Source organism: Micropterus salmoides, unplaced genomic scaffold (genome assembly GCF_014851395.1).
Source record: "Micropterus salmoides isolate LMB-PRFRI ecotype aquatic unplaced genomic scaffold, ASM1485139v1 Ms_hic_scaffold_16, whole genome shotgun sequence".
Taxonomy (NCBI): Eukaryota; Metazoa; Chordata; class Actinopteri; order Centrarchiformes; family Centrarchidae; genus Micropterus; species Micropterus salmoides.
This window is the reverse complement of record NW_024040707.1, coordinates 3,491,769-3,504,744: the sequence shown is the minus strand read 5'-3', so window position 1 is coordinate 3,504,744 and position 12,976 is coordinate 3,491,769. Positions and strand designations below refer to the sequence as shown.

The 12,976-nt window shown below is 39.7% G+C and overlaps 2 protein-coding genes across 2 annotated transcripts in view; both read right to left on the bottom strand.

Moving 5' to 3' along the window:
* LOC119905011 (polymeric immunoglobulin receptor-like) overlaps window positions 1–12,976 on the bottom strand; it is a 94,298-nt gene that overhangs the window by 25,569 nt on the left and 55,753 nt on the right. The gene's annotated exons all lie outside the window — the stretch shown is intronic.
* On the bottom strand, window positions 2,601–12,120 carry LOC119905018 (cell adhesion molecule 1-like). Its single transcript, XM_038721695.1, has 6 exons — window positions 11,940–12,120; window positions 9,916–10,251; window positions 6,880–7,032; window positions 5,764–5,880; window positions 5,102–5,142; window positions 2,601–4,028 (listed from the first exon to the last, which is right to left on the bottom strand). Exons 1-6 carry the CDS (start codon window positions 11,977–11,979, stop codon window positions 3,846–3,848), a joined length of 870 nt encoding a protein of 289 aa, XP_038577623.1. The 5' UTR covers window positions 11,980–12,120; the 3' UTR covers window positions 2,601–3,845.

The window sequence follows — 12,976 nt, the reverse complement described above, 5'->3', positions numbered from 1 at the left end:
AATTTGAATGTATCAGTGATGGAGATGGGTTCGCCATCAGTGAGCACAGGTGTTTTGGAGGATGGCTGACGTCTCAGATCGACAATAAAACATCAAAAATAAAAGAACTTAAGTAAAAGATCATGGTCTGTACACCAGGTCACTACTTGGTTGATCTGTGCATGGTATGCAGTTTCTTGGTTGTTGGTAATGAGTCCTACAATAGTTGTATTGTCCGCATATTTATATAGGTTGACAGAACTGTGGTGTGATGTAAAATGGTTTGTGTAGAGGGGAAAATGGAAAAAGCCAGGGTGAGAGGACACAGCCTTTAGGTACACCTGTGCTGAGTAACAGAGGGAAGGATGTATTATTTTTAATCTTTACCTTCTGTTGCCTATTCCATAGAAAACTATGAATCCAGTAACTGATGCAAGGGTCCATATTCATGTCCAGTAGTATATTAAGCAGTCTGGCCGGGTTTATTGAATTATATATTAAAATAACTAAAATCCATAAACGGAATATGTATTTGCGGACTCAAGGTGATTCAGTATGTGATAAATTGCTAAGTTGACGGTGTCCTCAACTGACCTGTTGGCTCTGTATGCAAATTGGAACGGGTCCATGAGGGGGATGGTGACAGTTTTTAGGTAACTGAGTACGATGCGCTCAAATGACTTCATAACTGCTGATGTCAACGCATTAGGTCGATAATCATTGAGGCAAGAGATGGTCTTGGTTTTGAAAACTGGGATGATAATGGATTCTTTAAAGCACTTAGATACTGAGTTTTGACGGAGGGAGGTATTGAAAATATTGGCAAAGACCCCAGCCAGTTCTGCAGCGCAGTGGTAAAGAGCGGTAGGACAGATGTTATCTGGGCCTGGGGCTTTATTCCTCTTAAGTCCCCTGAAGATGCTCCTCACTTCCTCCTCGTAAATAGTAAAAGGGGGGGCAGGGAGAGGGTCGGGGGTGGATGGTGGTATAACAGGTACCTGCTCAAACCTCCCATAGAAGAGGTTGAGTGTATCAAAAAGATGATTATCGCTGTCAGATGTAATAGTGGGCTTCTTTTTATAATTTGTCATGTTTTGGAGTTTTTTCCAAATGAATGTGTGTCATAAGTAGTAATTTGTTCTTCAAGTTTAGTGGCATAATTGGATTTGGCTCTTCTCATTGCAGATCTCAGTTTGTATTTGGCAGCCATATATTGTTCTTTGTTTCCTGATAGGTGAGCTGAGGTCCACGCAATAGTTGACATATGACGTTATTACGTCCGTGACATCATGGAGATCACCTGCAGCCTGGAAAACCTCCCGATCTGTGCATGCGAAACAACCACAGGGGTTTTCGACAGCCTCAGGGGACCAGCATCGGACAAGTTTCGTTGGTGACCAAGAGGATTTAACCCTTTGCTTGTATTGTGGAATTAGCAGCAGCACTGTGTGGTCGGACCTGCCCAACGGAGCCCTCGGAAGGGCACGGTAAGCTTCTTTGATGGTAGTATAGCAGTGGTCCAACGTGTTGGTTCCTCTGCTAGGGCAAGCTACTTGCTGATGGTAGCTGGGGAGCTCAGCCGATAGATTAGTCTGATTAAAGTCCCCAAGTACAATAACTGCTGCGTCCGGGTGTATATTTTCCACTGAGGAGACGCAGTTGGCTAACTCAGCTATGGTGTTGATAGCATTAGCCTCAGGTGGAATATACACACAGATCATGATCACTGACGCAAATTCCCGCGGGAGGAATGACGGTCTGCATTTGACATAGAGGTATTCCAGGTGAGGTGAGCATACATGGACGAGTTCTGTAGAATTTGTACACCAGCATTCATTGATCATTATGCAGATACCACCGCCTTTCGACTTGTGCGATAGTTTAGGTGATCTATCAGCACGATGTAATGTGAAGCCTGGAGGTGTTACCGCTTGATCGGGTACTGATTGATCCAGCCAGGTCCCCGTCAGACAGATGGCAGAGCAGTGTTGCACTGTAGTCTTTGTTGGTTTGTATCATACTTTGAAGTCCGTCCATTTTGTGCCGAAGAGATCTCACGTTTGACAACAAGAGGGCTGGGAGCGGTGGCGGATAAGGGCGTCTCCTGAACCTAGCAAAGGTTCCTGAGCGGCGGCTTTTTTTGGTCGGCAGCCATGATGTTGAAAGGCTTGATATGTTTAGATCCCGTAATTTCTCCAGCAGGGATGTGGATGGACCCAGATCACTATGAGAAGTGTACTGGAGTGTACTGAGTGTGCTGGATCAAGCACGACACTTCAAATACAAATAACGCAAAAATTAAAGAGACAGACAGGAACGCATCTTGTACTGTGTCAAGCCTCACGGCCGCCATCTACTGATGATTATCCTGTGATCTAGATCTAGATACTGGAATCAGTCATTCAAATGAAATTAGTCATTTTATTACCAAATGTCCACGTTTTGTTTCCACAGACAGTGTTTTCTTACTGAGCAGTGGTGGAAAGACAGTAACAAAAAGAGGGACATTCGTACTAAAAAGATGGCACCATTGTAAGAGACCCAATTGATTTATGTAACTCAGAGTGTTGAAGTCTCAAATTTACTCAGAATGCATTTGTACACAGAATGAGGACTGCAGATTTTGTCCCCCTATCAATTTAATAAGGCCAGTATTGACAGAAGAAAAACTACAGAGAAAAAACTCTTTCAATGTACATTTGAGCTTGTATTGTTTTCAAAACTTGATTTTGGAACCATTGCTAGAAATGTTTAATTATTCCGTCTTGACCATGGAACTACCACAGACTTTTGAGGAGGCCAGTATTTCTGAATCTTGTTATCATAGAGACCCATAGACTTCCCCTCATAGACAACCCCTTCTGAATGTTGACAGGAAACTGCTTTCTAAAATCCTTGTCACTCGACCAGAGGATCTTTTGCCTATAACAGTCAAAGAAAACCAAACTGGCTTTATAAAGGGGCAAAATTCAACTCACAACATTTGACGTCTTCATAATGTTATTCAGTCCTATAAAGAGAAATCTGTAGATGGATTGGTGCTCTCCCTCGATGCAGAGAAAGCACAGAGTCAAGTGGGCATATTTATTTTATACATTAGATAAGTTTAGTCAAGGATATGATTTTGTGAAATGGTTTAAGGTCTTATATTCCGATCCTCAAGCTGCGGTATTGACTAATGGGTTAAGCACTTATAGGGGCACCAGGCAGGGTTGCCCTCTATCGCCTCTTTAATTTGCACTTGCCAAGAACCGTTGGCCGAGGCTCTTAGAAGTGCACCTTCTATAAATGGTTAACTAGTGGAGGAAAAGCATCATAAAATAACTCTTTATGCTGATGGGTTTTTTATCTGACCTTATCAGTTCCAGCATCGATTGGGATGATCAATCAGTTTAGCATATTTTCTGGGTATAAGATCAATCTATCCAAATCCAAAGCTCAATCTGCTTCAGTGTTGTCACATTAAAAGATATAATCAAATATTTAGAAAAATGCAAGGGGTGTACTCACTTTTGTGAGATACTGTATACCCTCAACATTGTTTTGGTGGTTTATGTTTTTTTCAGTTATCTGTGGACAGAAAAAAAAGTTATTTTGTTGTTTCTGTAGGGGAGCAGAAAAGAAGGCACCGGGAGCATATAAACATCTCATCCTTTGGATTTAGCCAGAAAAGCAATCCTGAGCCCTTTACATCTGTCCACAGGCTGTTACAAGAAACCAAGACTGTCGGGGAAGGTCTAATTTTTTAAGTTCTGGTCTGAATCCAAACTGTAATGGAACCACTAACGTGTAGGTCTAAGTGCTTTTTTCAGTTTTAAAACCTGCTAAAGATCATGTGGACTGCTTCTTGGTGAGAAAGCGTTAATCTACCTGAATACCTGAGTATATGGCAGAGTTGCAGTGCTCAGTGAGACACAAACAGCATCATTTGTGTTGTGTGTGTGTGTGAGTGTAGCGTAGGTCTGGTTCTGATCCCTGCTGGCTGGATCGAGGCTCTCGTAGGTGGATTCAGAATCACAAACTGGAGGACAGTTCTCATAGAGGGCAATCTGAAAACAAAAAACACAAACAATTTGACAAGGAATGACCTACAGTGAAATACAGTTACATCCTTTAAAATATATTTTTCGAGGTGACTCCTGAGAGCAGGAGGCAGGAAATGAAAACTAACACACAACAACCAGTTTGTGCATGAGTGTGGAGAAATAAGTTCTCTGCTTAGCTATATTTTGAACATCTAAGTGATGTGAGAAGTGAAGAAAGAGAATTTATGCTGCAGAAGTGATTTAGTTTCTGTTGACATTTTGATTTCTTTTCCACTGTGAAACCCCTCACTACTTGAATCCACTGTCTACAAACTTTTAGATTTATAGGTTAATCATTTTGATGGTTTTAGGTTAGTTAAAAAATATAAGTAAAGATAAAATATTGCAAAACATTAACAGATGTGTTACTCATTTCCTTGTGCTACAGATTGAAATCTGATTATCATGGTGTACAATATTGGGTACTGTATCACATTATATATATATATATATATATATATATATATATGTAATTGTCTGTCAACTTATGCATGTATAACTTATAAAAAATACGGTGAAACTGAAGTTGAAACATAATGGAGAACTTCTTATCCAGTAATGCAAAAATATAGAAAATCAACAACACAGTAATGAATGACAGCTGGAAAACATTGTTAATTGGTAAAACAACATGTGTAAGCAGCATATCAGCAAAGGATAAGAAGCTCATCATAAGGAGAGGAGGGGGCAAACCATCCCACAGGGGGATATCTATGCAGACCACAGGATTGACATCATGCTCCGACCTGCTGGGATGTTGTACGGGTTTATCTTGACTGTCTCCAGAGAAGTTTTTGATTGCAAAATTATTGATTATAGTAGAAAGTTAATGGAGTATTTTTTGACAAAGTTTAAAAAGCTGGTGAAGGTGGGGACCAGGCTTAACTGGCTCAGCCTGGTCGTACATCCAACATAATCCAATACCATCTAATAAAATAAGTCCTGATACTAATCCTCAGAAAATCTCTAATGATTGTCTCCTGCACTGGTACATCTTATCCAACAGTGAGCGTAATCAAAGAGTTAAAGAAAGTCACCTCAATGTTTGTCCCGTCTGAACTTCCTCTGGTCTGCAAACCTGTGAAACAGACAAAAGTATTTTTCTCTATTATGATGAGTAATTATTGAAAGTGCAGATGAGGTTGGATGGTCAACCTTGTTGGGTTAAAGCAACAGGACAGCAGCCAATGATAAAACACCAACCACAGTCACAAGAGACAAATCTTTCTGTACAAAGATGGCATTCCATCCAACAGTTGTTGACCACAGTGATGGACTGACCAACTAACAATGCCATCTCTAGAGCCGCACTCCTAGCATGGCTACAAAATGCTGTTGAAGTCTCTATACTGATCTAACTACTAGCACACTGTAGGTTTACAAAACTGGCAAACAGCTGGAAACAAAAGTGTGTATTTTCGAAATATCTATTTGCCTGCTCATGAAATATCAGTCTTTCCACCTCCCCAACTTCCTCATGTATTAGCATTTATTTGAGTTTGTTTGTGTCTTTAACATTCTTTAAATGTTTATTACATTTTGTGGGTGTGTGAGCTCAGGGACAGTCTGTTTCATGCTTGCTCAGATTTGTTCCAGAGAATTACATGAGCAGAGCTACACTGTCACAAAAAACAAAAAAACAAAGATTTATTGCAAATGGTTCTTACTTTGAAATGGGAAGTTTCCGTTGTTGCCTCACCTTTAGGTTTCGTGTTCCTCTGAATACAGACTATCATCAGTGCCAGCCCTGAGATGATGACAATGATGACAACAATCGGAACAACATACAGCAGAAGAGCGGTGGATGAGGTCCAACCTGTGGTGGAAATTGAAGAGAAGAAAAACGGGTGTCTTTCAGATGCTTCCTGATTAATAAATGATGATTTAACATGTAGGACCTGAGGCCCTGTTCATGCAGGACTGTCAAACTAATAGTAACACCTAAATAACTGTCCTATTTTAAACAAGATATCAAATCCTAAAAACAAAAGAATATAGCTTACATAAATACACAACACGTATATTTAAGTACTGCAGAAGAATCTTTTCTTGAGGAAATCTTAATTCCTTGGGACGCTGCCTTCTTTCCTATTGGAGAGTTATAAAGGTTTTCACCCGCAGGGTCTATCCATGAAGTGTAAATAGTCTGTCAGAGCTCACTTCACTTAATTAAGTCACATAAAAATGTCAGACATAAAATGGAAAAATAAGTATTTGGCATTTAATTTTCTTCTTAGTAGCAATATACCATGTTTATGGAAAATACTAATTTCTGATTGGCTGGCAGATGTCCAATAAAATCAGGATACCTCAAACTTAGTTCCAGACAACGATCTAACCATAAATCGAAATCAGGTAAAAATGTAACTGCATGCGACCATAGAGCAGTAGTTTCTACAGTTACTACTTACAACAGTTACATAACAGTTATGCTAAATCTTGCTGGTGAAGAAGACTGAAGCTTGGGTGATTCAGGGGGATATGATTTTTTAGCTCATTCAGGAGCACAGGGTCTTCAAATGGGGGACAGTTGCTGCAGGAAATGCCTTGTCATGTTAGACCTCATTCCACCTTGAATCAAATGATTTTAGGACAGCCATTGCTCACTCCGATCCTTCATCTAACCCCTATAGAGAGCCAAAGTCCCGGCTATAAGGTAGCTTATGTTTCACTGGCTTATTTCCTCACAGTCTTCTCTGACCGGGCACTTCTCCAGAGCCACTGGCTGAGAGGCTTTGCTAGGTGCCGGTAGGATAGTTACATGTCATTGCTTTCTGTTATAGAATTTTATCTATCAAACAGTGTGTGGATGAACCTTTAGATGATGCAGTCCAAGCCTGCTGCTGCTGCTGCTCAGTCTGAGAGCTTGAACTCTGTGTTGTTGTTGTTGTTGTTGTTGTTGTGGAGGCTGATGGGATTGATGTTGTAATATCCAGTAGAGACAATTTTGTTGTTGAAGTGGTTGGAGCTATAAACAACAACAACAAAGAAATCCTGATTAGAGAAATCAGTGTACAGTCTGTGTCCATGTGTCAGCTGAATTATTTTAAATGAACATTTATCAATGTTCACAGCAGTTTTTGTCAAGTTACTCAGAAATTGCAAGAAGTAACTAGTTACGTATTACTCTTTAAAAAAGTAATAATATTACTTTAATTATTACTTGGTGATAACAAATAAATCAATGTATGGGAAACACTTCACTACCACCCCCCTTCACCCACCAAAAAAGCAGTCTCTCCCGACTTATTAACTAATATCATGTTCATAACAGCAGCAAGGAGTGTGTTTTCTACAAAACATATATGGTTTCTTTACGCCACCGGCTGAAATAAAAAAGTTACTCAAGTAAATTGCGACTTTTGAACTACTGTTTTTCTGTACATGTAAGGGACATTTATGCACATATAAGAGCAGTATTCAGTATTTTTACAAAACGTTACGTTAACATCACTCTCTCCCGACGAGTCCAAGCATCAGTGACTGTAGCTGCCTGAGATTCTTTCTGTAAGTTTCATTTTGCTGTGCTGCTTCAGCAGATGCTTCAACAGTACTAGTTACTGGGAAATAATAATATTACAGTAAGATGTTACTGCCCAACACTGGTTCACAGTGATGGGAATGAAAACTTTCCAGAGATATGAACACACATTTTTATTTCACTTTAAGTGTAAACTTATGAGAAGCCGCCCAGGCCAAAATTGAATCCTTTGCTTGCACCAAGCGGGAAGCTTCCAGTCAGAGACCTGATGCGAACGCGGAAGTCCCTTAAACCTGAATTCTGTTGTTCGTAACAACAGGCTTGTTGTTCGCATAGCTAGCGGTTTGTAGATTTCAGTGTGTACTGACCATGGTCTTAAAGTAACCCGAATGCGCAGAAGAATAAAACGATGTCACACGCAGCACGCTGTTGTACAGAAGTAAAAACAAGGAGCCACAGAGGTTAGCTCCGGTTAGCTCCTACTTGCTAACCCGCAAGATTTTCACGGGAGACTCCTGCTTTTCATTGTGCTCTCACGGTTCACATTTCTCTCCAATTATGACAAGTGTTTGCAACTTTCTGTTCTTTTTCATTACGGATTCTGGCACTGGATCTCTCTCCACTGTGACACAGACAAGTAGCATGCATGTAACCAAAGTCCTTATAGGCAAGTCATGCCACTCAGCCGCCATCTTGGCAACACCTCCAGGCAACTATTTCGGACTAAGAAGAACAGGCTCCTATCTAAATGAATTAACAGGGAGCCAGAACTGCACTTTTACAGGTCACCAGGACAAAAAAACTACATGAATAGAATCAGCAATAAATTCTGATAAAAATCACTGAAAAAGTTTGACAACTTTTCCTCACAATAAGATTTAAAAAGCATTTTTTCCAACCGGTTCTACCGCGCGTAAAACAGACCCTTACGTCAGTGGAACCATACGATTGGCTGAAATGTTTCCCGCTTGGCTGTTAAAAGCAGAGGATTGGCTTTCTAGTGGGAGGGGAGGGATAACTGCCATCTTTACCGTTACGGGCTTTCCCCATGGAGTTGTACTGAGAATGTGATTGAGTGGCGTGTCTCCTCAAAAAGGTCTCCGATATAACTCAGAAGAGAGCTCGCGATCTGTTGGATTTCAGGTGTAAGAAAATGAGAATTTGTGAGCTGATGATTAGCGAGGTAGAGATGAAAGGGATCCACATGTTTTATTATGACTTTTGTGAAGCTTTTATAGCATTTATAGCGGCTCTGTCACATATGAGCAAAAAAATCTGATTTAGGTCACTTTGGCCTGCAGTCTGAATGTAGCCTTTGAGTTCTAGGGCTTTTAATATTCCCTAGGTGGTGTTGTCAACTTTCTTTATATATTTTACCCAATCTTTTATTTGAACCCGCCTACATACACGCTCACACATACATGCATGCTGTCATACGTAAGTATATAAGGTATGTGTGATTTGAGTATGTATGCGCAAGGTTAAGTATGTATGTGCGAGTTAGAGTATGAATATATGTTTAAGGGGTGGGAGTACATGATCCATAGCACAGTGGATAAGACTCATGTAGGGCTGACCCCCAATAGTCAAAGATTCGATGCTTCGATGGGCGGAGCCTGATTCGACTGTCAATCTCACAGTCAAAGCTTCACAGTGAAACAAGGACTGTGCTATTTTGGCAATATGGGGGTGCTCAACGTCCGATTATACTTAGAACCACCAGTTTTCTCACAATAAGTTAATATACAGCCTATTACAATATACATTTCAACGTTTAATGCTGTAAAGAAACATGTAAAAAGAATAAAACTTCCAATAAATGTTTTCAATGTCCGTGAATAAATCCAAATCCCCCCCCCACGCTCGCAATTGCCGTGTACAAAGACAGGACTTGACGATTCTGATTTGACTCTGTAAATCCTTAGTCGGGGACAACCCTAGACTCATGCCTAGTTTGATTCTCCCTCTATTAACACTCAGGGGCAGTGTCACTGCCACTGTCACTGCCCTCCATGAAGCAGGTCTGGGGATTAAGATCCCAGTCATGACAAGTTTCTGCTGTGGAGTCTAGATCTGTGGTTGTGAGTCAACTGCTGATTCCATGTTCCTGCTCAACACATGTTACAATTGCTATTAGTGGTCCTATTGTATTTGTCACTAACAATTATCAGTACCGTTCTTTTTGAGTCTGTATCCCTACTACTTTTAATATCCGTATTTCTGTGCTGATAAGGTGTTTGATGCCCCCGCCCCCCCTTAAATGACCAAAAAAAATGGATAACAAAATTATCTTGTAGCTGTCAGTAAATATTACAACTTTTCTTCAAACAACAAAAACAAAAATTTTCATGCTTTTTGTTAGAAACTCACCATCTACAACAATGATTTGAACGCTTTCGAATAAAGCTGATGACAAAGATTCACCCAAACCACACCTGTACCATCCTGAGTCAGACTTGGTCAGCTGTGTGATGCTCACAAAAACATTTCCTCCTTTATGTGTGATGCTGTATCTGCCTCTCCGTTTTATGATACGAGTTGTTTCAATGAGGGTGTCCTGTAGTTTACATTCTCTCTTGCAGAAGATCATCCAGTTTCCAGATGAAGAAAAGGAGCATGTAACTGTAATATCTCCTCTTTCAGTTCCTGTAAACGCATTGATTGGGGCATTTGGGAGACCAGTGTTTCCATCCTCCAGAGCTGATACTGTTTAAAGAGTAAGAACAATAGTTATTGTCTGAACTTCATAGACTGTCACTGCAAGTGAACGTTACTCTTTGCTTTGACATCTCTGTCCTTCTTATAGCCATCATCTTTTATTCTCCCCTGTATAAATAAAATCAATAAAATGTAAATGATAACAAGTAACTGATTCCCGCCAGATCATTTAACATGTACATTTTTACGTTTTGCTGCTGTTATTTTTGGTACTTTCTCTTCTTTTCTCTTTCCTCCTTTCTTTCTTCCCTTTTCTCCTTTCATACAACTGTATGAAAGTTAAAAGAGGATAACTTTTACTATTCGCACAATAGTGAAACACACACAAACCTACTACTAAGCTGTTGTTGTTAGCATGACATTAATTTAGAACTGATTAGTGAACAGTGGAAAACTGTAACAAACCTAGACCAAAAATATATCATAGCACAACATATAGCAGAACAAACAGTAACGGATCACCAACAAAACGCTGTGAAATACTAAAATCTGCATTTAAAAGGTGAGCCAACAATAATGAATATAAATATTGTGAAGCAAATCTTCAAAGTCAGTTTTTAAGTCACAAACCACAAGAGCACAGTGAGACTATGGTAAGTCTCCAGAGAATGAATGTAAGTCAATGTAATGTCCCTGAAAGTGATGTATCAAAAACAGATGGGCTGTGTGAAATGTTAAAGGCAATTTTCACTATTATCTGACATTTTCTTTACAAAACAATTATTGAATAATCACTAAAATAATCTGCAGATAATCTATAATCATAATAATTAATAATTGCAACCTTAAAAACAAACATGTATGAAAAAAAGTGTGACGTTTTTTAAATGAAAGATAAACAGAATGATATTTGCAGACTGCTGGCAAAGAAGCAAACTTGTTTGAAGTTTCTGTCAGCTGCACCTTAATTTAACCGATACTGATGTACACTCATTAACAGTAAAGGTAGTTGGGTAAGTTTGTGTCCTTAATTTTCCTTCCTCAATTTATTTTGAGGAAGCAACAAGTATTGTAATGAACTATAATGTGAAGGGTAGGTTTTTCAAGTCTTTCGTAAAGCATTACTCAAGCTCATAGGTACATTGAAAGAGTATTTTGTGCTTTCTCTGTAGTGTTTCTTCTGACCATACTAGCCTTATTAAAGTGATGGAGGGACACAATCTGCAGTCCTCATTCAGTATTCAGAGTAAATATGGTACTTCAGCACTGACTTACATAAATCAAGTGGGTCTAGCCCTCTTTTTAGTACAAATGTCCCTCTTTTTGTTACTATCCCTCCACCACTGCTCAGCAAGCAAACACTGTCTGTGGAAACACACATTTGGTGCTTATATGACTTTGGGAAGATACTAATTTGATTTGAATAACTCAGACTGATTACGCCTCATCTTAACTTCAGAAACTTTAGAAGTCATTGTGATTTTGTCCCCCATCACTTACACTGAGGGATCTCCTACATCGAGGAATGACCACTAATTAAACTTTGGGCATGTGAGGATTGTTTTAGGAAAACATGTGAACGTATCCATTAAAGTGACTCATACTTGAATCTGATCATCATGTTTAACCATATAAAAGGACTTATGAGAAACTGTTACACTACTGGCCGACAAAGAAAAATAAAGAAACATCACAGTAACAAGAGAGAGTGACAGAAATCCAAAGTGAATACTCACAGAGGAAGAAGAAGCAGATCAAAGTGTGTTGGACTTTCATGTTGAGGCTCTGATGGTTTACTGCTGCTTCTCAGATTTCTTCACTGCCAAACCAGGAACTTCTTACTTCTTTAAATGATGGAGTCCCTCCTCCAAACACTGCACAACACAGCTCTACTCTCCTCCCCTCTCCATCATCTTTTTTACTACTGCAGGGTCTGAGGTTAGCTGCACATTTGTGAATGACTTTTATTAACACTGTCGTATGTAAGTGTATGTGAATAAACTGTTGTGTGTTTGTGATAATCCTGTATGTTCCCCAGTATGTCACAGTCCAAAATAAAACATATCAGTGGAATCACAGGATCTTCCTCTCCCTTCTTACGCAATACAAAAAGATTAAGCCTACATTTACAATCAAGTCTATAATTCTTTTTCTGTATTTTTCTTTTGTTGGACAGCATCACGTTAGAGCTTAACATCCTGAAATTATTGAGCAATATAATACTGTATGTATAGTGCATAAAACTTGTACTTCAGCTCTGAGTCATGTCTGCAGGTCATGTCTGCATACAACACTAACAACCTCCACTAACAAATTAGGGCCTGTACAAGCCTGAGAGGTCCACTCACTGCAACACTCAGTGCTGTTCATTACATGGCTCTGAGGGCACAGTATTAATTGAAGGGGTACATTTTAGGCTGGAGGAATTCACTTTCACAGACACACAGTACCTGTGGGTGCACCCGCTTGAACTCCAAACATCAAAGTGCATTTACAGGTGGGTACTACTGTATATATGAAAAGTTGTATAAAGCCACCCTAAAGGGAACTGACCTTTGCTTTCACTTTCATGTCTGTTTCATCTCCTCCTAAATCATGTTTAAGAAGATCAGTTGCTTTTTCTTTCACTGGTAACAGGGGCAGGAGAGGCTTTAGCAGCACTTCTGTCCTCTGCTACTGCACATCTGCTTCAGTGACCACAGTTTCCAACACTGGTGGTGGAAGATATTATCCTTTGAACACATTATTGTCTCTGGTGGACTTGTTTGGGAGA

Coding starts and splice junctions, on each gene's coding strand:
- LOC119905018 (XM_038721695.1), bottom strand. CDS start 11,979: ATGAAAGTCCAACACACTTTGATCTGCTTCTTCTTCCTCT. Junction 5,143..5,763: donor GAGGAACACGAAACCTAAAG/GTGAGGCAACAA, acceptor TCTGTTTCACAG/GTTTGCAGACCAGAGGAAGT. Junction 4,029..5,101: donor CAGACGGGACAAACATTGAG/GTGACTTTCTTT, acceptor TTTTGTTTTCAG/ATTGCCCTCTATGAGAACTG.